Source organism: Triturus cristatus, chromosome 2_2 (assembly GCF_964204655.1).
Source record: "Triturus cristatus chromosome 2_2, aTriCri1.1, whole genome shotgun sequence".
Lineage (NCBI taxonomy): Eukaryota > Metazoa > Chordata > Amphibia > Caudata > Salamandridae > Triturus > Triturus cristatus.
In genome coordinates, this window is record NC_140582.1 from 106,086,237 (window position 1) to 106,110,696 (window position 24,460).

Below are 24,460 nucleotides of genomic sequence, written 5' to 3' on the forward strand. Positions count from 1 at the left end.
TTCTTTTGTGCCAATTACTAATGCGTGCTTTGTCTTGCCAAAGAATGACTTTCTTTGGCCGCGCTCCTAACGGTGACTCTCTCCCTCATAATGACTCCTTTCCCTGCATGACTCCACCCTTCGTGCTCCGCCCCTTTTCTCCTCCCACCCAATTTGTGAGCTCCCGAATTACATTGCCTCCATTTCCAGCCCTGTTGAAAACCGAATGAAGAAATCCTCACGTCTTCAAAGGAGGGGATTGGCGTTGCGAGGGCGGAGCCCTGCGTTTATCTTGTCTTAGGTGTTTGATGTTCACTGAACCTTCCTCCAGCGGGCTGCAGACCACTTTGCAGAGAAAAGGTGTTTTTTTATTGCAGCAGGAGCATCTCAAACATAAGGTACTGCACATTGAAAGGTAAAGTGTGTGTGTGTTTAAGGGAGGTTTAGTTACCCAACCCTGAATGCGAAGGGGGTTGGGAATGTGTAATTTGTATAAAACACTTTACAGCTTATTTGTGTCAGCTCTTTACACATATTTCACTTATATGACACATATTTGCAATTTAAGGCGCAGGGAGAAAACAAGACATATACCCAGAATCACACAATTTTTTGGACAAGCGCCTTTTCGAAAGTTGGGACAAGATCCAATGATTCCTGGCAGGTAACTGGGCCACTCGTGCAAATATAGATGTACCTTCACCTGCCCCTGTTGTGTTTAGATCAACAGCAGGTTTGCATAATTCTCTGTGCCCTGTGTCTCATGTTTGCACAGGCAGCCCGCACAGGAGCTCGGTAGGTGGGTGCAGTCCATACTTGACTGCAGGCGATCACAGCGATTCTTTTGTCAAGATTTCTGCAAGTGATGGGGCCCAGCGCACATTTTTGGGGACTTCTCCTTATTTTTATTGATCAGGCTTTGATCCACGGCAAAAGAGGGGAGGGCAATAAAGTAAGGCAGAAGAAGGAAAAGAAAGATAAATAGTGCCCAAGGAGTTTAAAAAGAGAGGAAAAAGAACCAGCTGGAGTGAGACAAAGAGATAGGAAGTTTAGATGGGGGGGTGGAACAAAGATGCACCTGATGGACTCAATATTAGGCAACCGTGGTATCCGGCAACTTCGGCGGCGGGCTCTAAGAGGTACTTTGGGCCCCTGCAATAAGTAGATATTTATATTGTTTTACAAATTAGGGTCAGGGGACTCGTGTTACTATGTGAGGAACTGGGCGTAGCTAAGTGCCCTATATTGCTGCTAGAGTGTCTGCTATGTAAGTTAGAGCTTTGTGCTAGAACACCATTTCCTATACATTTTCTCAATAGCTCCATGGGTTTTTAGACATAGACCGCTAGCGTTTGAAATCCTTGGGGCGCCATCATCTGGCTCTTGGGAGTAAACTGCCACATAACACAATATACTAAACTGAGCAGACCTGGAGTGGTGCATACTTCCTTCCATAAGATTACAAGTTAGAGATATTACATTTGAATTAAAAACAGAAAAGGAGAAGGGAGTAGAAAGTGTTTTGCTGGTGAGCCATCTTCCTTACCTCAAACTATTTTCTGTCTTTTACTTACGGTTAATGGTTAAATCGCCGGCTGTGTACTGAATCGGAAGAGCTTTTTAACTTGAAACGTAAACGCTGCAGTGGATTTGAAAAGTATAAGTAGACAGTAAAGGTTTGCAAACTTAATATTTGCCTTCTGTTAAAGAGGTTGTATCGAACAATATGTGAGTAGTAAAGCAAATAACTCCTGGAAATACATTTCCAGACTGTAGAGCAAACAGAAAATGAAACTGTCCGAAACTTGGGTACGGTTAAACATTATTGGAGCATTCCAGCATACAAAACCCTTGGAAAGCTGATATAGCCTCGTAGCCTTATTAAATTCAGCACAGGCTACTCAATGATTTTTTTCTTGCAGAGGTTTCTATAGCGCAAACTTGACCCAAAAGTATCGGGTATCAGAGCGCTTTACACGAGCACCAGTTGTGTTACATGAGGACACATTCATTTTTTGGGAGACACGGGGAGATGAAGTGATTTGCCCAGAATCACAGGATGTTGCGAGTCCTTGTCGAGACTTGAACCCGGTTCCCCAGATTTGAGGTCGACCGCCCTAGCCATTTGGCCGACTCCTCTCCGCGAAGTATTCAAAGTAGGGTTGAGGGTCTGGTGATCACTGGGGTGCAACAGACTTTGCTAGGGGGCACTGGGTATGGGACCCCATTTTAGAAGATGAGGCAATGGATTGGGGCTGCCAAAGTTGTTCCAGTAAATGGGTCCACTTTACTTTCTTAGTAGCCATTCTGGTAATTTACTTTAAAATTAACCGTAGAGCCCTTTGAGAGTGTTCTCATGATCTTGTCACGGGGCACTGGGTTGAGTAATGCCTCATGTGCGGAGCTTCCATTTTGACTGGTACCTTGATTCCCTCTCAGTTTGACTGCTAATGTGATTCTGTCTGGTACTGTACATGGCTACTTGAATGCCCTTATATGTTTTGGGGTTTTAGTCCTCAATTCCGACCCTCTGCCCTCTGAAATGGCTTTTATGAGTTTCTCATGCAGGTAACGTTGGTAGCCATGGCCAACGAAGCTCTGTAGGGACTTGGAGCTCCGCATTTTTTGTTGAGTCTAGTCGTCTCCCTTCACCTCACCTGCAGATCGTGACACTGTCTTCTATTCTCATCGCATTCTGGGATTCTTCGTTCAGTGTCAGTCGGGCAGCTTGCTTGAACCCAGTACCAAGAGCAGGACACAGCATGTCATTAGAACTTTGGTGTGCTTCCACTGTCCCTCTATTTAGGAAATTGTCCACCATTCGCTTTTCAAAGGCTTTCCTTATTTTTCGTTTTCTGTTTTTATTGTATTGTCAACAGACATGCAAATTTCAATGACTTTTTTCTGCAGTTATACCTCTAATCAAGACCAATGCAGCACTTTAAAAGGATCCAAGTGGTCGAACCCTGTTCATAAAGGTCAAAAATCTTGGCGTATTTACTTTTCATAGACTTTTAAGTTGGTCAGCTCAAGCCCATGACATCTCAGCAGGCCATTAGAAGGGAGTCCAATCAATGCAAAGAACATCAAAGATAATTATCTATCTATCTATCTATCTATCTATCTATCTATCTATCTATCTATCTATCTATCTATCTATCTATCTATCTATCTATCTATCTATCTATCTATCTATCTATCTATCTATCTATCTATCTATCTATCTATCTATCTATCTATCTATCTGTCTGTCTGTCTGTCTGTCTGTCTGTCTGTCTGTCTGTCTGTCTGTCTGGAATATATTTGAAAAAAGCAGTTCAAGTGTTCTAAGCATACTTTTAGTAGTTCGAAAGACTTTCTTGAGCTCTTCCCCTATACTTTTTTTTGTGAGAACAAATGATCATGTAGAGAAACACATTTAAATACCCTTTTGTTGGCTTTCGCTTTTCCATTCGGAGGTGATAAGCAGAAATGATGCATAATATTATAAGATGGAGTCCTGGTGGAAGAGGTCTTGATGAATTGGAAACAAAAATAGTGATCCTAGAGAAAATGTATAAATGATCTTGGGAAAATATCTACGGATTAAGGATCAGGAACCCGTTAGAAAGTTTTGGGGATGTTTTCGGGTCATACATCTGCAAGGCGCAAGGCTAGAGAAAAGGTGTGAGATCAAAGCACTGAGGAGCGAGGTACATGAAACTTTGTAGGCGCAAGAGAATATTTTTATTGGTACAAATGAGTTGCTTATTGGAATCAGTTTGGCATCTACAGGAAAAAAACTCGTTTTTTTATCTTTGAATGGGTATGAAATTTGCTAGTTCTAAATGTCAGGGTATATTTGGATTGTGGGTCTTGCACCTGCCATTTCCCATTCTATTTTAGACCCAGGATTAAAACATTTTCTTGGCTATAAGTATGCAATTTGCAGAGATTTAGTGCTTTATGCATTGCCTGCTCTGTCAGCTAAAGCACATGAGCAGAGGTGCTGGACAGAGGCATGGAAATCGCACTGTGTGCACTGTGTGGCATATACATCCACTTCCATTCCCTAAGAAGCTCATCAACCCTCTCCTTCAAGGACACGTCACGCGTCACGCGTGGCTTCATCCCTGCCCTATAATTCCCAAAACACCCTGCGTCTCTTTCGCAACTGCACCCCATGTCTCTCTTTCCAGTTAAAGACCCTCCCCATGGAAAGCCCAGCCTCTAAACCTTGGCCCTCCCCTTGCACCCACCAATCCCTTATCTTTGCTGGTTCTCATTGCTCACTCATTTATTTTTTTCAAGGTTGCTTCATTCGCCTTGTGATCCATAATTGTCTCATAATTTCTATTCAGTTATTCCTCCTTTCCCTGTACCTCCACCCCTCCACGCCCTTCTTCGGTCTCTCTTTGCCTCCTCCCCTCCCCTCGCAGCACACTTTAGTTACCTTTGCCATTTTGATCATTTTCTTGGCGGTCTCTAGGTCCCCTTGGTGGTTTTGACCGATCTCTGCGATGATGAAGCATGGGTGGTCTCCACCAATCAAGCGGCCTGGACATAACTCGAATTCCAGAGGCATCGCCTATCACTTATTAGGGACAGATATGCCCAATGTGGTGATAATGCCCAGCCTCGTAACTGTGCGGCACAGAGAGGGTTGGCAGGGAAGGAGGACGCACCCAATGGCACGTCTGATAGATAAAGACAAGGAGGCATGTGCGTCATTCCCTGGCCAGCCAATCACCTCTTATGAATGTTTAAACACCTTACTCAATCTGTCAATACATTTTTTTTGTTAATGCTTTCCATGGCTGTTTTCTGGTTGCAATTACAGATTGCGTTGACGACTGCATGTTGGATATAGCCTTCTACAGAGTGTGCGATGAACTGTGTAATATAATGAATATTCTTGTCAGAAGAAACCTTTGCCCTTCAGCCAGGCTGTCACTTGTCCAAAAAAGTCTTCCTAACCTTCCTTCATTCCTTTTGCAGTTATTTATACAGCTGTAATATGTATTACTTTCATCCAAAAATATGTGGTCACGTCAGCAGGGACGTAGGGGCATATTATCAAGCCAGGCGATAAAAATTATCGCCGCTTTAGCGGCAGAAAACTGCCGTTAAAACGGCGATAATGGGCTTGATAATATGCTGCATAGAATTCCCATAGACGCCCATGTTAGATGTGAAGGACGTCTAACCTGAGCTTCAATTGGAATTCCATAGAGCATATCATCAAGCCCATTATCGCCGTTTTAGCGGCAGTTTTCTGCCGCTAAAGCGGCGATAATTTTATCACCTGGCTTGTTAATATGCCCCATAATTCTTCATTCCTTCTCCTTGGGGCTGTGATCTTTCAACGTTTGTTTGTTTTTGTCTTTTGTGTTCACAGTCAAGATACCAGTATGTTTGTGAAACGCACTGTACCCGGGGCCACTGGAATTATGCAATGGTGGGCCACGGCGATTTTTCCATAATGATAGATTTGTGTGCCGCATAATCTGCAGTTTTTAACTACAGTGGGGCAGATTTATGAGCCCCTTGCGCCACTTTTGCGTCACTTTTCCCATGTTGAAAGTGACGCAAAAGTGGCGCAAGGGGCTCATAAATCTGCCCCACTATGTTTTTGTTTCTAGCTCAAAGGTTTCAAAAGTTACTACAAATGCAGCACAATGCGTTGCAGCGCAGGGGAAGGTCTGTTGCAAAGATTGACTTGTTACATTTGTGTTGCTATATTTGGGTGTTAACCTGGTACCAATGAGGTGCAAACAATGCCAAGACAATGTTAACACGTTTGAAAATCATATAATAATAAAGTAGTACTGTCACAAAATGTGCCGTATTATGACGCATAATTTGCCTTTTCTTGCTGCATAATTTACTCAATTATGCCCTCCGCTGCCGCATAATTACAGTGGCCCTGACTATACCATATCTATATTTTGAAAGACCTCATGACTGAAAATACACTTTCTTGTTGATACGGCAGTGGGCACTCTGTCTTATTAAAATTATCTGTCTATCTATGACTTATTTGTGACAAATTGTGCAAATTCAGAAAATGTAAATTTTGATTACGAGACAACGCGAAAGAAGTTACATTCTAGAATAATTATTAACAAATATACAGCGATGTAGAGTATGGACAAGGTTCAACTCACAGGTCCTTCAGCTTTCTAATATAGGTTTTAAGTACATATTTTCAGATTACTTATTAGACATTTATATGGCAATAAATAAATAAATTAAAAAAATACCTAAAAAAACGGCCCAGGTTAACGTGCATGTCGGTAGGCTTTTTTTAATGGGGACAATTGTGGCTGGGCTTAGAGTCTCAACGTGTAGGCAACAATTTCGAGATGTCTTTTTTTACAGCAGCAAAGAAAACACAAATAACTTCCACCGAGAAAATCGATGTGGCGCATCTACCGCGCACGTATTCATAGTGCTAATGTGCAAGTCTGGTCGGTTATTTAATTGCTGTCCGTTTTTCTGGTTGTTTCATTTCCACGGATATATTTCAGAAGTGTATTATAGGGAAACGTGCTTGTTTTATGATTATCTGTAGCGCGGGCTGTCTTCTAATTTTAAATCGGTGTGTAGTTGCGGTAGAGATACGTTGTTGATCCTTTGCGGAACTGGGGCGTTTCTTTTTCTCTCGTTTTTGTGGGCAGCCGGGGCTGGCTTTCTTTTCATTTTTGATCGTTGGTAACTTTTTTCACGGTTTTGATTGACATTCCAGCGTATACAAGGTTGCCGTGTCCTTTGCATGCTTCGTTCATCCAGACTACTGTTTTTCTACGTATTCTGAGATTTATAGTCTTCATTTAATGATGGGGGTAACCAGGACTGCAAATCCCAGAATGCACAGAAAAAAATCAGGATTGAATGAGACATGCACTGATGATCAGGCGCGCAACACCCATTGGACTCACAGGGCTTCAGACCCCCCCCCCCCCCCCCCCCGTCGTGTGTGGCAGCCCGGGATGAGACAGCCTCGCGGCGCGCGCACAGCCGCACCCGAGCACTTCACAGGTCTTTAAAAGACCCTTTGCATGTTAATGAGGCCTCGCTGTTGTTGAGCCCCTGCAGCTCCACTCTGCCTATGGCTTAAACGATTCAGCCCCCCCCCCCCCCCCCGAAATATTTTTAATATTATCAAGCCAGGCGATAAAATTATCCCCGCTTTAGCGGCAGAAAACTGCCGCTAAAACGGCGATAATGGGCTTGATAATATGCTCTATGGAATTCCAATTGAAGCCCATGTTAGATGTGAAGGACATCTAACCTGAGCTTCAATTGGAATTCCATTGAGCATATTATCAAGCCCATTAGCGCCGTTTTAGCGGCAGTTTTCTGCCGCTAAAGCGGGGATAATGTTATCGCCTGGCTTGATAATATGCCCCTAGGAATTATTTATTTAATTATTTTTCCCTATTCCGTCATCCGTCGACATCCCCCTCATCCCGCTCCACATCGCTTACCTACACCGGCTGCTGCTGGGTTTAATGTATTTTAACAATTTATAATTGGAAAAGCTGTAACTCACCCCCCCCCCCCCCCTCAATCTTACTGACCAAGCTACGCCCCTGCTGATGGAGGTTACAGACACAAAATTTCAATATCTTTGTTGGGAGGAAAAAAGTAAAAGCGGTAATACCAATGGAAGCGCAGAAAAAAATATATGAGACCTCTCATAGGGGCATATTTATGTTCCCTGGCGCATCCCTGCAAATCAGCATGGATGCGCCAGGGAAGATGCGTCACGCAAGTTTGCCCTTGCGCCACCGCAGATGCGCCGCATTTACAATGCGGTGCATCGTGGCGCAAGGACAAGCAGATGCGTGACGTATCTGCCGGCGTAAGGTTGGCGCAGTGCTGAAGTTGTGTCACAAGCGCGACGCAACTTCAGCACTGTTCCAACCTACCCCATAGGTGCGTCAAGCCTTACGCCTGCTTCAAGCAGGCGCAGGGTTTTGACGCATCAGCGTTGGGAAAGTGACTCAGTGAAATCTTATAGATTTCACTGAGTCACTTTTAAGGGGCGTTCCTGTGACGGAACGCCCCCCCTGCGTGGAAACGCCCACATGAAACCTGACGCAGGTTTCATGTAGCGCAGGGCTTTACACCGTGACGCATCTCCATAGATGCGTCACGATGTAAATAGGGCACAACGTGGCGCAGGGTTTACTCCGCCGCTGCATCACAAAAGTGACGCAACGGCTGCGTAAAAGTGGCGCAACTCCAACATAGATCTGCCCCATAGTATTTATATATTTTATAGCAAGAAGCAATGTGTATAAGTAGAGAAGTCAGTATGCCCGCTTACATTACATTGTATTGTTTCTGACCTGTTTTTGTTGGTTTTAGGACTCTGTTTTGAGAGACAGTGGTCCCGGAGGAAAAAATAAAGAACCAGAATGAAATAAATATAGCCCCAATCCGTACTATATTATAGTTGTTTATCCAGACGGATAAAGGCAGTTTAATATGCAATTAAATTAAATGTACAAAACATGTGAATTAATAATAGTGGGACACAAGCCTGTATCCATCAACTCACATAACAAGGGAAAACGAAAGAGAGGCTCAAGCAGCATGTGGTTGTCTGTATCCAATAATTACCGTAAAACAAACAACAATTGCGGAGGGGTCACCTTGACACATAACATAGCATACAAATCACAGTGTATAAGGTTGACAACTTTGTCGACAGCATTTCGATCCTTAACCAGAGGTATAGGATCATCAGGATTTTGAACATTTAGTGCCTGAAAATATTTGCCTGTAATTTGCTTGCGTCATCCGAAGGGAGCAAGGCAGTGTGTGATGAATGACTGGCGATACAGGTATCACCAAAGACAATGTCCGGACCTAATAGGTTTGATGAAAGGTACAGCTGGGGTAACCCAGCCACGAGTGAAGTCCGTTTGTAGTGGAGCCGCAAGGGTCTCTGTACGTGGCGTCGGTCAATGATTCGAGGACTGCATAATGGCGTCTGTTTGTGCCGGAAGTTTTTAGGACTCTGGGCACTTTACTACTGCTGATCAGTGTTAAAGTGCATATGCTCGCTATGTAAATTGCTATGTTGCTTGGTTGTCTGTAATTGGTATGTTTGTCTTACTAGTAAAGTCCCTAGTAAAGTGCACTATGTGTGCCAGGGCTAGTAATACAAATGCTACTCGTGGGCCTGCAGCACTAATTGTGCCACCCACATAAGTAGCCCTCAAAATTGAACTCAGGCCTGCCACCACACTGCCTGCGCGCAGTTTGCTAACTGTCATGCTTACCTGGCAAGTGCACCCACTTGCCAGGTCTTACCCTTCCCGTTCCATGCACATCAGACACCCCTATAGTAGGCCCAAGGTACTCCCCTGGGCAGGGTGCAGTGTCTGTGAAAGGTAGGACACGTACTGAGGTGTGTACCATGTCCTGACAGTGAAATACTCTCCATTTCATTTTTCACTGTTGCAAGGCCATCTTGCCCATAGGACAGAATGGGGAAGGCTGTGTAATATGTTTCCAGCCTATCTTCCCATAGGCTTAAGATTGAGAGCTGAAGTTTAGTATGCCTGAACTCACAATTTAATAACACATCTTTTTGTGAAGGTGGTTTTTGAATTGTGTGTTTAGAAGCCACGCTTTTAGAAGTGGCTGGTTTTTTGTTCTAACAATTCTGTGTGTCTCTGCCTGGTTGTGGATTGACCATCTGGATTTGAATGTGATAGGATCTGGGAAGTGTCTTGACCCAGGGGAGGAGTAGGTGAGACAGCAACAGACTGACCTGCATCTGGAGTGCAGGGGGGAGGAGTAGCCCCCCGGATGTGAAGAGGCCTGGGCTGCTGCCATAAAAGAATAGCTCCACCTCCTGCTGAGTGTCTGAAGAGTCAGACCCCACTATCAAAGGAAGAAGGTGCCATTGGCAGGAAGACACCCAGAACTGGTTTGGACAGGGGTCAGTGCCCCAGAACACAAAGACTTCAAAGACATTTAGGTGTATTACTAGGAGAGTTGAAACCCCGGAACTTAGGACTGATCAAGACTGAAAAGGATTGAAACTACTTTGTGATCAAGAGGAACCTCTGCCAAGGAAGAACAGCTGAAGAGGCTGAAGAGAAGGACTGATCATTGCTGTGTGTTCTGGGGCTGGCCTGCAGTTTGCTGATTTAACTAAGGAGAGGCTAAGGCACTTTGCTGTGTGCTGTGTCCCCCTGCTTGAAAGGACTTTGCTGTGTGCTGTGTCCTGAAGTAACTTGTCTCCAAGGGCCCGAGGAGAGCTGACTCCCTGTTGTGGAAACTCAGGAACATCAAAGTTTCCAAGTTTGTCTCAGCGACGCTGTGTGCATGTGCTTTTTGCAGCCTGAGTTTTGTAAGCATTGCCCTGGGACTGTGGGCCCGAAGCCAAACCAAGTCTCAGCGACGCTTTGTGCGTGTGCAGCCTGAGACTGCTGTGGGGTCCGTGGTGCTGTTTGGAAAGTGCCCCTACAGCTTGAATCATCGTCCATGCTGCTGTGTAGCTGTTTGTGGCCCAAGCCGTCATCGTAACTGAGGCTGCGGATCAAGATCGCCGCTGCCATCCCGAGCAGCAACATGCTAAAGGATTTCGTAAAGCTAAGGAAGTCGTGAGGTAATCGTGATCGTTGTTCGCAAGAGGAATCTGCCCAAGATCGTCAACTATGGAGAAGGCAGCGCCGTAACCTGTCCGGGTACAGCGTTGCCTTGCTTCAGAGCTGTGTCATCATCGTGAACGCCCAGTAGAACGTTTGACGAGCGGGAAGAGAGAGAGAGAGCGAGGCAGCGCATCCCCCAGGTAGGACTTGGACTCCGGTCGGGCGCCGCAAGCATCTCTGGCCTGGGGAGGCGTGCAGGAAGAGTACAGGAGTGTTCCCGTCTCTCTCCCACTGCATCGCGTTAGACGCGCTGAGTCCTCGAGCGGCTAGGACCTGCCCGGCAGTACCGGGGCCACCCTCGGAAGTTCAGGACTGTTGTCTGTGGTTGGGGCCTAGTGGTGCCCGTGCTAATTGCATCGATTGGTCTGGTATTATTCCTGCATTACGAACTGCCTTATTACTTGCATTAGGGATTGTATTATTCCTGCATTACAAACTGCCTGATTACATGCATTAAAGACTGAATTATTCTCGCAATACGAGCTGCCTAATTACGTGCATTGAAGATTGAATTGTTCTCGCATTACGAACTGCCTTATTACTTACATTAAGAAGTGCGTTATGCTTGCATTGCGAACTGCCAGATTACGTGCATTGAGGATTGCATTATTCTTGCATTACGAACTGCCTGATTACTTGCATTGAAGATTGCATTATTCTTGCATGACAAACTGCCTGATTACTTGCATCGAGGACTGCATTATTCTTGCATTACGGACAGCATTAGTCTGACAATATGAACTGCATTACGAACTGCATAGCATTGCATTAGGACTGCATTTGAACATCGTGAACTGCTCATTTATACTGCAAGAACCTACAAGTGTTTGTTGGCCCAATAACAGGCAAAGTGGAATATTACGATATGCATATGTTGGATTTTTATTGTTTGGTCTTACCGTATTTTTCTTCTTGATAAAGATACAGCTATTTTCATACATCAGTGTGGTGTCCATTTGTGGTGTTATCACTGTGTCACTGGGAATGTGGTTGCAAATAATTTACACATTGCCTTGAAGATAAGCCTGGGTGCTCGTGACAAGCTACCAGGGGGTGAGCAGGGGTTATCAAAGAGGTTGTCCCTGACTAGAAGCAAGAGTCCCTATTTGGACTAAGGTAACTGCCCCAGCCAACTAGAGACCCCCAGTTCTAACAGTATGCATAATGCAAAAATAAATATGAATAATATAACTATTAACTGGGCCAGCAACATGTTTCTATACCCTGCTCTCTCTCCATATCCAGTTTTTTTGATCTGGAATGAACTAGACCGCAAATGCTCAATACTGTTCTTTTAACAACACATCAAGTTTCGAAAACCCTACAGAAATAATAATGCTGGGTACATGTTTTCAAATACTTAAGACAAAATTTAGTTCATTCTCCCCAAAACACACAGACCCACAAGAGTAAATCCCACACAATGAGCCTGAAGTGGGATTTTCGAGGTGTTGAATCTCGTGAAGGTTTGTAAACACACACACAGACACACAGACACACAGACACGCGCACGCACGCACGCATGCACGCATGCACGCACACACCCTCCGACCCTTACACACAATAGAATTGCTCCTAGCAGGTGCTGCGGTAAATTCCTTTCAGGGTGGGTAGAGGAATGGGAGACCCCCAAACTTTATGGTTGTGTAAGGAAACGGGGTTCTTCTTGTGGAATATAAGTCCACACATTCCATCATAGGGGGTGCTACCTCTCCGACCTGGACTGGCCGGTATAAATTCGTCCAAACTTTCCCACATTCAGAGGTGCACAGAGGCAGGTGGACCCAGACATAAGAAGAGTCCTTTATTCAGCAACACTGGCGCATTCCCGTGAGCAAGGAGCAGGAGCTCTGAAACACGTTGGGACATCAAAAAGGAAATGTTTCAGTGCGCCGCTTGTGTTGTTGCTGAATAAAGGACTCTTCTTATGTCTGGGTCCGCCTGCCTCTGTGCACCTCTGAATGTGGGCAAGTTTGGATGAATATATATATATATATATATATATATATATATATATATATATATATATATATATATATATATATATATATATATATATATATATATATATATATATATATTATATATATATATTCACTGAAAAAACCATAGGTTTTAGGGAAAGTTATAGTTAGTTGGACATTTCACTCGTACAAAACTAGTGAAATTTCCCCGCTATAGTTAGTTCAGCTAACTATAACTCGCGCCCCCACAATGCACTGCTGATGATGTCACATATTACATCACTCATGACATGGTCAGTGACATCACTGATGGCATTACTCATGTCATCTCAAATGACATTACTGATGACATCACTCATGACATCATCCAGTGAGTGTGTGTTTCTGTAAAGTTGAAATATGTTTAACATATATAGGGAAAGGCGTATTGAAGAATAAGGGGGTGTATAAGTGTCTGAATGGTTGATTTAGTAGGTGCGTGACTGACTCTATAAGTGAGTGATTAAACATATCTTACTGAATGAATGGGTTACTGACTAAACTGTGTGAATGTCTGTATCCGTCTGTCTGTTGGTGTGTAAGCGGCTGCATGGGTTTGTGAATAGCTACATGAGTGTCTATATGAGTTATTGATTGGTTGTCTGACTATCTGTATCGGTGCCTGAGTGTTTGTGTGGGTGGGGTGTGTGTGACTCTGTGCATAGAAGTGTGAGTGGGTAATTCACTGGGTGCATGGTTTCAAGAGTGCATCTGTGATGGACGGTATCGGTGGGTGAGTGTGTATATGGGTGTGTTAGTGAGTGAATGTATATCTCAGTAATACATGTGTGAGTAACTACATATGTGAAAGGCAGTATATATGTGTGTTAGAGTAGATAAATCGCTATAAGTGAGAGTGTGTGATTATGAGAGCAGCTGTATGGATGAGTGTGTGCTTGTATCAGTGATTGTATAAGAGCGTAAGATTGTGTTAGTATTTGTATGAGTAAGTGATCTGGTGTGTGTATACCTGTATAGGTGAGTAAATGGGAGTGTGATCAATTATTTGCATGACTGACTAGGTGTGTGAGTACCTCTATGGATGAGTGGCAGTGTGTGAGTGTCTATATAGTGGTATGAGTGCATATGATAGTCCTGTACTGAGTGACCGTAAGTATGAGTGATTGTACGGGTGAGTGAGTGGATGTGTGTGTGGACCTAAGAATCAGTGAGTGGGTATGTAGTTATTGGTGTTGGAGTGTCATTGGTTTTGAGAATGGCCGTCAGTAATTTAGAGTGGATATATCACAGGTTATATTAGGGTGTGAGAAGATGCATCAATTTATCACATAGAAGATGTCATCAGTGATGTCATCAGTGATGTCATTTGAGATGTCATCAGTGATGTTATCAGTGATGTCACTGACCATGTCATGAGTGATGTAACATGTGACATCATTAGCAGTGCATTGCGGGGGCGCGAGTTATAGTTATCTGAACTAACTATATCGGGGGAATTTCACTGGTTTTGTATGAGTGAAATGTCCAACTAACTATAACTTTCCCTGAAACCTATGTTTTTGTCAGTGAATTTCAAAGGTTTTTTAAATGCTAATTCCTAACTATAATATATCTGAAACCTATGGTTTTTTCAGTGAATTTCAAAGGTTTTTTAAACATTAATTTTCAAATATATCAATTGTTATATTTAGTTTTTTGATACAGATTTTCTACAATTTTTAAACTTTATTTTTACATATTTTATTTTTTAAATTACATTACATATTTTTAATATAAATTGGATTTTTTGTAAAAAAAATATTGAAACTCTAATGTTTTTTTTATTTTAAATTTTTAAAATATATTCATATTATTTTTATTATTGTTTTTTTCCAATTTTTTTTGGAGTCGCGCACCCAACGCGAGAGGAGTCATCCTCACCCAACGCGTTATAAGTCGTGCACCCAACGCGTGGGAGTTGCGCACCTAGCGCGTGCACACCAGGGGCCGCGCTGAGCGCCGCGCTGGGTGCGCGACTCCTAATATGCCCGTAACAAAAAAAATTAGCACCTATCACTAATTTCTATTCTCCCCGTGGACCCCATCCCCCGGGGCCTATATACAACGTTGGGGACCGTGGGGGGAGCCCCAATGCACCCACGGTCCCAGCCGGCTACCCGCGTCCTTCGGGAGCCGGCATTGCTTTTCCACATGGGGAGCTGCTAACATGCAGCTCCCCATGTGGAAAAGCAATATGGTTTGCATTTTGAAAGAGAGAGCAGATATCCCTGCTCTCTTTTTCAAAATCCAAACCAAGGGGCATATTATCAAGGACGGCGTTAAAAATTATCGCCGGTTTAGCGGCTGAAAACTGCCACTAAAGCGACAATAATGGGCTTGATAATATGCCCTTGTGAATTCCCATAGAAGCCCATGTTCTGATGTGAACATGGGCTTCGATGGGAATTCTCCAGGGCATATTATCAAGCCCATTATCGCCGCTTTAGTGGCAGTTTTCTGCCGCTAAACTAGCGATAATTTTAACGCCGTCCTTGATAATTTGCCCCCAAGTTTGCTATGACAGGGCTTCCTGCCATAGCAAACAGCAGTGTCCTGGGGGTGGGCACCCCGAGACACTGCAGAGCCGGGAGTCATGCACCCACACGGCCCTCCTCCCACAATATAAAAAGCCCCGGGGGTGATGGTCCTCGGGGATTGGGGGGGCCTTTGAGCCTCCCTATTTTTATGAAAGCCCGGGGGTAGCGGTCCCCGTGGCTGGGGGGCCTTTGAGCCCCCCCATCCATTTATTTTGTAGCCCCAGGGTGTGGCGGTCCCCGGAGCTAACAGGGTATAAATTCTTAATGTTAGCACTCTAGTTGCTCATTAGATTACTGTAGTAAAATTACTGCTCACCACGGAAGTCTGCTGCTGGTATTAAAAGTGCATGTTTCAGTCTGCATGTCAGAATTTGTTTATGAAATAGAAGAGGATTTGAGAAGTCACTCAAAATGTGCCCTAATTTTTCTTTCTTCAGCACTAATCATAATTCCTTGGCAAAATGAACCCCCTCATTGTGTTCCTATTTAAATTAAATGCTTTAAGTGTTACCAGTTTATTCCAAACAAGATGGCTTCAGGTGTGCCATACTTTTGTCATAAGTAAGACAGTAAGCGCTCTAGTTGTTCTTAAGAACACTCTGGGATATTCTGTCATTGGGCTATAATCGGGCTACATCTGGGTGATATTTGTGCTACATTTGGGCTCTTTTGTCTCTGGTGGCCATCTTAGGAGACTTATTTGTTATGAAGTTTCCTAATTTCCTCATTTACTGCAGTCTCCTCAGTAGGAAATACTTTCAGTTTTTTACTTTGGTTCCATCAAGAAGGCATTTTGATGTGTCACAGATTTGCCATAAATTCTGAATGTTAGCACTCTAGTTGCTCATTAGATCACTGTAGTAAAGCTACTGCTCACCAGGGAAGTCTGCTGCTGGTATTCAAAGTGCGTGTTTCAGTCTGTATGTCAGAATTTTTTAATGAAATAGAAGAGGATTTGAGAAGTCAAAATGTGCCCCAATTTTTCTTTCTGCAGCACTAATCATAATTTATATGGCAAAATGAACCTCCTCATTTTGTTCCTTTGCAAATTAAATGTTTTAAGTGTTACCACTTTATTCCAATCAAGATGGCTTCAGGTGTGCAATACGATTGTCATAAGTAGGACTGTTAGCGCTCTAGTTGTTCTTTAGAACACTCTGGGAAGCTGCAGTAGAACACAAAGGAATCAACTGACAGTCTCTGCCCTTGTTGGATGTACATGTTTTACTGAGAATGTCAGACTTTATTCTCACATGACTGAGAAAGATAATGTGAATTTACAGAAAATATGCTCTCAGTTTAGCTTATAGATCACCTTCCAAACCTCTGTGGGAAAAGCATGAGAACATAGTTTTCTCTCAAACATGATTCATGGTATCCCAGCAGAAGGCTTTTTCACCTGGTAAAATCAACTTAGAACACACCACAATTCCTAAAATGAGTATGGTGCCATCAACAAATGATTTATAATGTAACTAAAGTCTTAAAACCTTCTATTAACTGCAATACTTTTTAATGAGGTGCTATCATGTATATTGGTCCCAAGATGGCTGCCAACACTAATTGGATGAAGTGCTGACAGCCAATCAGATCTCATGATGAGATGTGTGGTTAGGCTTCGCCCAGATATATATGTGATTTTACTTTTGATTTTCCCAGCACCTACTGAACTGATTTACACCATTTAACCAAAAGGCACAAGTGTGAACCAAGGGCTACCTCTTTGCCAAATTTGGTGTAATTCTGCTCAGCAGTTCAGGCTGTAACTGCGATTAAAGGTTCCTATGGAAAATTGCATGGGGAAAACACATTTTGTGACCCCCTTTTTTCTTGGCCCCCGCTTGACGAATCACCCCGAGACTTTCAGGATAGGAGCGGACCGGAGCGCCCCACCAGTTTTGAAAATTTCACGAAGATTCGTTAACTGGCGCCAAAGTTAGACCAAATAGAATGTTACAGATTTCCTATCTATAACTACCTACTGGCGACCGCCAGTAGGTAATAAAGATATGTTATAGTTAGGTGGACATTTCACTCGTAAAAAAACAATGAAATTCCACTGTTATAGTTAGTTCAGATAACTATAACTCGCGCGCCCGCCATCCAGTGCTCATGACGTCACATATTTCATCTCTCATGACATGGTCAGTGGCATCACTCATGACATCACTGATGACATCATCCTTGTGATAGAGTGGCGGTCGCGCGAGTTATAGTTATCTGAACTAACTATAACGGTGGAATTTCATTGGTTTTTTACGAGTGAAATGTCCACCTAACTATAACGTGTGTGAAACCTATGGTTTTTTAAGTGAATTTGCAAGGTTTTTTAAATGCTAATTCCTAACTATAACGTGCCTGAAACCTATGGTTTTTTTAAGTGAATTCGTACGGTTTTTTAAATGCTAATTTTTTAAAATTTTTATTATTTTTTATGGTTCTTCACCGTGCGCGCACGGTGCGTGCACCCCGCGATTTAAAAAAAAAAAGTTTTTTCACCCTTTGGGGTCCTTTAGGGACCCCCTGACAAAGGCTAGGGGGTCAGGAACTCTCTACCCTGCCCCTTTTCATGTTCGCCACCTCTCTTTTTCACTCTCGCACCCACAACAAACAAAATGGCGGCCGACACTTCCTGATTTCGACCGATTCGAACGTTGACTGACATGTACCCACCAATCAGAATTACGCTCGCGCACGTTAGGGTGCGCGCACGGTGCACGGCTTTAGATATGTATGTGCTTTTAAATGCAATTTTCTCAGGAACTACTGAACAGATTGACTCCATATATGCAAAAGGCACTTCCCTGACCTGAGGACTACCTCTCTGCCAAATTTCAAGTAATTCTGTTCAGCCGTTCGGGCTGTACCTTTGACTAAAGGTCCTATGTCTAAATGCATGGGGAAAACGCGTTTTGGGACCCCCCTTTTTTCTCGGCCCCCGCTTGACGAATCACCCCGAGACTTTCAGGGTAGGAGCTGAGCGGAGCGCCCCATTAGTTTTGAAAATTTTGCGAGGATTCGTCAACCGGCGCCAAAGTTATTCAAAATAGAATTTTGAGATTTCCTATGGAAACTAGGTTGTAACTATAACTATCTACTGGCGACAGCCAGTAGATAATATATATATATATATATATATATATATATATATATATATATATATATATATATATATATATATATATATATATATATATACACTGAAAAAACCATAGGTTTCAGGCCTGATATAGTTATGAATTCGCATTTAAAAAACCATACAAATTCACTGAAAAAACCATAGGTTTTAGGGGTGTTATAGTTAGCTGGACATTTCACTCGTACAAAACCATTGAAATTCCTTCGATATAGTTAGTTATACTAACTACATCTCGCGCGCCCGCAATCCACTGCTGATGATGTCACATATTACATCATTCATGACATGGTCAGTGACATCACTGATGACATCTCAAATGACATCACTGATGATATCACTGATGACATCATCCAGTAAATGTGGTTTGGTTCATTATTTAATTATGTATTATATATATATAGCAATTTGCATTGAAGAATGAGTGGATATATAAATATAAATATCTGGATGGAGGATTTAGTAGCAGTGTGATTGACTGTTTACTTGACTAATTTATAGTGTCTCACTAAATATATTGGGTAGTGACTAAACTGTGTGAATATCTGTATCACTTTGTCAGTTGTTGTGTAAACTGCTGCACCAGTTGTTTACTAGCTACGTGAAAGTCTATATTAGTTATTGATTAGTTAACTGAGTATTTGTATGGGAGAGTGAATGGGTGTGTGGTTCGGTGGGGGGGTATGACAGCCCAAAGATGTGTGAATAGTTGATTCAGTAGGTATATGAAGTTAAAACTACATATTTTAACAGTTGTTTGGGTGAGTGAATATCTTTATGGGTGTGGTGATGAGCAAATATATGTCTCAATGGTACATATCCAACAAACTGGAAAAATAAAAGCCAGTGAATGTGTCAGTTGTTGTATATAAATAAGTATACATAAAACTCAGTGATTATATGAGTGACTGTATGGATACCTGTATACTTGTAATAGTGATTTTATAACACACTAAGTATGAGTTACTATCTATATGAATAGATGAAATGGTGTTTGTATAAGTGTGTAGCTAAGTAAAAGTAAGTATGACCCATTGTTTGCATAAGTGAGTAGGATGACTTCATAAGTGATTAGGATGTGTGCTGGTGTGTAATTTTGATATAGGTGTATAAGTATATTTGATAGTGTTCTATTGATCATTGACAGCATGTATGAGTGAATCTGTAGGTAAGTGATTAGATGTGTGTATAGATCTAGGAATCCCTGAGTGGGTGTTTAGAAACTTGTATTGGTGTGTCAATGGTTTTAAATATGGCACTCTGTATTTTACATTGAGTGATGAAAGGTTATACTAGTGTATGATGAGGTGTATCTGATTGTCACGTGGATGATGTCATCAGTGATGTCATCAGTGATGTCATTTGAGATGTCATCAGTGATGTCACTGACCATGTCATGAATGATGGAATATGTGACATCATCAGCAGTGGATTGCGGGCGCGCGAGATGTAGTTAGTACAACTAACTATATCGGAGGAATTTCAATGGTTTGTCCGAGTGAAATGTCCAGCTAACTATAACACCCCTAAAACCTATGTTTTTTTCAGTGAATATCTAAGGTTTTTTAAATGCTAATTCTTAACAATATCAGGCCTGAAACCTATGTTTTTTTCAGTGAATTTCAAAGGTTTTTTAAATGCTAATTCCTAACTATATCAGGCCTGAAACCTATGGTTTTTTCAGTGAATTTCAAAGGTTTTGTAAATGACAATTTTTAATGTATTAATTGTTATACTGATTTTTTTGATACTGATTTACTACATTTTTTAAACTATTTACTTTTAGATATTTTATTTTTTAATTACATTTTAATTACATTATACATTACAATACAAAATATACTTTCTCAGAATTAATTACTTTAGTTTAAATACTTTGAAAATAGACAATAGAATTTTAAGTACAGTAATTACAGTTGTTGCAATGGGCAACACAATTTCAAACACAATGCACCATTGAGCTCAATGTGAATTTCTAGTCAAATGCAATTAGTTACTTTATGGATGACTTTTCTAACCACAGGACTGGATTCTAGATTCAGTCCTTGGACATCTCCTGTAAACAGTTGAGTAAAAGCGTTTTGGTAACAGTAGTGATTTTTAAGGAATATTATTGTATTTTAAAACTTGACACTTAGAATTTTTTTTCACATAGAATCACCAATGTTATCCTATGGCAGAAAATTCACTTAACATGTAAGTAGTGTTATCGTTAGTTTTTTAGGTCTCGCCTTAGACAGCGCTTTAGCGCTGCCCTGGCGAGACTTATAGTAAGCGACTTTTGGAAGTGGAAACAAGTGCATTTCAGGCCGCCAACTACAGTGCATGTGCTCCGGGCGCGCGCACCATTTGGCAGCCTGAAAGCATTCGTTTTCTTTCACTTTCGCGGCCGCACGGCCACTTTGATGTTTGATCGCGATCGCGATAACTTTCACATTCGCGGCCGCACGGCCGCCTCCCTTCCTCCCTCCATGAATGCCAGAAAATCTAACACCAATTTGCTAAGGTCCACGGCAACTTACTTGAGTCTTTATTGTCAAATGGATTATTTGCCGCTTTTACGTGCACATACAGAGGCTCTATTGCACTCGTGGCCTCACTAATCTGCCTCTGTTCGTGTTTATATTCTGTTCAGAAGTTTCAGAACAAGCTGCGTTTAGCATCCCCGCACCCTCCTCCCACTCCCTGTGATTAACCCCACCGCCCTCCGATATCTTTGCCACCCCCATATTGTTCAAGGCATGTTTTTTGAAGAAAGGAGAAATGGAGCTTCTGCATGTTTAATTTTTTACATGCACTCTTTTTTACTGCATGTCTCTGCAGTCTTTCTTATTCACCCCTACCTTTTCTTACAAATTGATATGCATGCTCATCTGTTGGTTGTTTCCCATGTGTTTCTTCTGCCTGCAGCCCCCGCAAGGTAGCATCAGTGACACCAAAAACCACCGAGCAGTGCTGAACATACTAACTCGACTGTGTTGTGCTTGTGCACACGTATTAAAGTAGGAATCTCCATGGCTCTCTTTTTGTATAGGTTTTGTTTAACGCACACCCTGCTTCTATGTGTCCGCATGCTGACCCTTTCCCCCATTGTTTATCTGCGGATGTGCCTCTTTGCATGTGTGCGTACTTGTCGGTATGTCTCATGTGCTCTGCATTATTATTATGTTTTGTGTGCATATCCCCTTATCCTCGTAGCAGTCTGCAGGGCGTGTATGTTTGCCTCGACATGTCTTCGCGCATGTATGTCTCTGTGTACGTCTGTTCGCAAACGGTGTGTGTTTCTAACTTCCTTTGTTTGCATACAACCCGGCGTGCTATGTGTGCCTCTCTAGATGTGTTAACCTTTACTTGTCTGTGTGATGGTTAATGATCCTCTGTGACTATCAATCTGTCCGTATTGGTTTGTCCGTCTTACTCTGTGACTATCTGCAGTTTGCATGTCTCCATATGTGTGATGCTCTTTACAGTCCTTTGCTTTGAATTAGTGGGGCGGTTTGTATTTTGTGTACATTTAAGACTGTCACCGTGTCAGTGTGTGCGCACACTTGAATCTGTAGGGTTGCGTGCTTGCAGCTGTCGCCCTGTCTGTGTCAGTGTGCACATTTGCGGCTATCGCAGTGTCTGCGCACGCTTTCTTCTGTCGCTATGTCTGTCCGTGTGCACACTTGCATCTGTCTCTCTGTGTCTGTCCAGGAGCAAATTTGTTTAAACATTGTTTTAAGCGCAGTCACCAACTACCATCCTCTACCAGATCCACTATTAATGGGACTACATCAAACGGGAATGGAAAAATACTGCATCTGTAGTAGCTGTTGTAGCACCCAGTATAATGTGATGCATGACTAAATACTTATAAATTCCCAAAGGTGAGACCTAGTGTCTATGTCAATGCTGTTGCATTTATTGCTCTGGCCGCCGGCTCCTGAGCAGAGCTTCGGAAAACTAGGAAAGCGGAGCGTGAGCACAGGAAGCTTTTATGGCCCGGGACAGAGATAACACAATGCACTCAGCGCTGTAGTAAAAATAAACATTTTATCTAGCAAGGCCCGCAGCGGTCACCCGAGTTGTGTAAAACAGCCAACCAGCTGAAAAGAAATAATTTATTGTCTGGGAAACCGACTCTCTCCTACATGCCACACAGCAACCTCAATAATAACACAATTAACGGTTTATGAGTAGAAGCCGCCTGCTGAATTGTATATTTAGCATATGTACATTAACAAAGTTAATAGATTTTCCGCATTACTATAGATGTGCCACATAATCCATAATTTGCAACATAATATGCTTATTTTAAGAAAAACTAAATTTGTTTCTAGCCCAAACAGTTCACAAGTTACTAAAAATGCAGTGATGCATGTTGCCGCGCATTGGACGGCCCTTTGCAAAGTTGAACTGGTCACCTTTCTGTTGCTTATTGCTATATTTAAGTATTAAACTGTTACTAATGAAGTGCAACTAATGCCCAAACAGAATTACCAAGTTTAATAAAAATGACAAAATCATGAAGTAATACTATTACAAAATGTGGTGCATTATGCCGCATAATTTGCCTTTTCCCGCTGCATATTTTCCTCAACCCTGCCACATATTTTTGCCCTCCTCAGCCACATAATTCTAGAAGCCATAACAATACCTTAGCTCTCAAGTGAACATAGTCAAATCTATTGGCTTTACATCTATTAAACCGAAAGATATTAACCACATTATTATAATCACGTAGTTTAATATTCTGTTTCTTTAAATTACTTTTGCTTTCACTATTTGCCAGACTTACTATTCCTTTGAAGCTAACTAAACTCTTGCTAGTTAATACTCAGTAAACGGAAGTCCATCCTGACTTTTGGACCCATTATTTAGAGATCCTTTGATGTGCAATTTGTAACTTCATGCCTGTACGAACATGTGAATGGCTCCTTCACACCGGGTCTGGTGGCTAGGTGGACAAATGCATCCATGGTCGGGGGCCTGTGTTCGACTTCTTGGTCACAGGTTCAAATCACAGGGGGTTCACTTAGCCTTTCATCTTTCTGAGGTCGATAAAATGAGTGACATTGAGCAAGGTAACGATAAACATCGGTTATCCAATGCCAAAATATCCTTTAGTGAGCGTGCGCTTTACAAATAAACGTTATAGTATGGTTCTTCTCCATGCTGATGGGCGCCTTTGTATCTGCCATATTGCGCTTTGCTCTCCACATTTACCAGACATCCCACAGAAATCACGCATTTGCTGCTAAAGTCCATGGCTGTTCCAAGACGTTTGGATTTTTTGTGGTTGCAAACGTACCCATCTCCTGTTTGCAAACGCAAACAGGAATTTGCAATGCAATAGGTCTCGCAAAGCAGTTTGAGCTATTGGCATTATAAATGACAATGTGTTTTATTTATGTTTCAAAACCAAAACATAAATAAAAGGCATTGTCATTTACAATGCCAACAGCTCAAACTCACGTAAATGCGAGACCTGTTGCATTGCAAATGCTTGTCTTACACAGTGGTGGATCCTGGATCCAGCACTGGTGCATCTCCTGTAAACAGTTGAAAGAATGTGTTTAAGTCATACAGATGATTTTTTAGGAATATTTTTAGTTTGTGAAAATAGACACTTAGAAACTTTTCTGCTGAAAACCACACAATGGATTCCTATTAAAGGAAATACAAGTTACTGGTAAGTACACTTAGAATTACTTTTCAGGGTCAGTGCTGGGCTAAAAGATGCAGCACTGGGTTCTCTCCTGATAACAGGTGAGTAAATCGGAATTCGTAGTTCGGCTAATTTTAGAGGAATATTTGTACAATGGTGAAGGAAGGGGGCGGGGCCTGAGGTGACGTGTGCAAACACGTCCTGTGGCACATTTTAAGTTGGGGGATTAATTCCTCTTCAATCCTGCGGTCTCCTGGGGGCCAACTAGCCCACCAGGTACCTCCAGTATGCGCCAGGGAGCTGCGTTGCAGAGAGGTGTTCAGAGGCCATGCCCCTTTTTACAACACTCTGCAACGCAGCTCAGTGGCGCTTACTGGAGGTACCTGGTGGGCTAGTTGGCCCCTAGGGGACCTCTGGATTGAAGAGGAATTAATTCACCAACTTAAAACGCACCACAGGGCGTGTTTGCACATATATCACCTCAGGCCCCGCCCCCTACC

General features: G+C 42.4%; 1 protein-coding gene and 1 long non-coding RNA gene across 2 annotated transcripts in view; one reads left to right on the top strand and one right to left on the bottom strand.

Annotated features, from left to right (window-relative positions):
• The window catches only part of LOC146861956 (N-acetylneuraminate-9-phosphate synthase-like), a 118,713-nt gene extending 114,066 nt beyond the window's left edge, over positions 1–4,647 (bottom strand). The window contains exon 1 of the mRNA XM_085641116.1: positions 4,412–4,647. Coding sequence (XP_085497242.1) covers positions 4,412–4,543 — 132 coding nt within the window. The 5' untranslated portion in view covers positions 4,544–4,647. The remainder of the gene's footprint in view (positions 1–4,411) is intronic.
• LOC146861957 (uncharacterized) overlaps positions 143–24,460 on the top strand; it is a 47,641-nt gene continuing 23,323 nt past the window's right edge. Inside the window, exon 1 of the long non-coding RNA XR_014978077.1 lies at positions 143–377. This is a non-coding gene — a long non-coding RNA (uncharacterized LOC146861957). The remainder of the gene's footprint in view (positions 378–24,460) is intronic.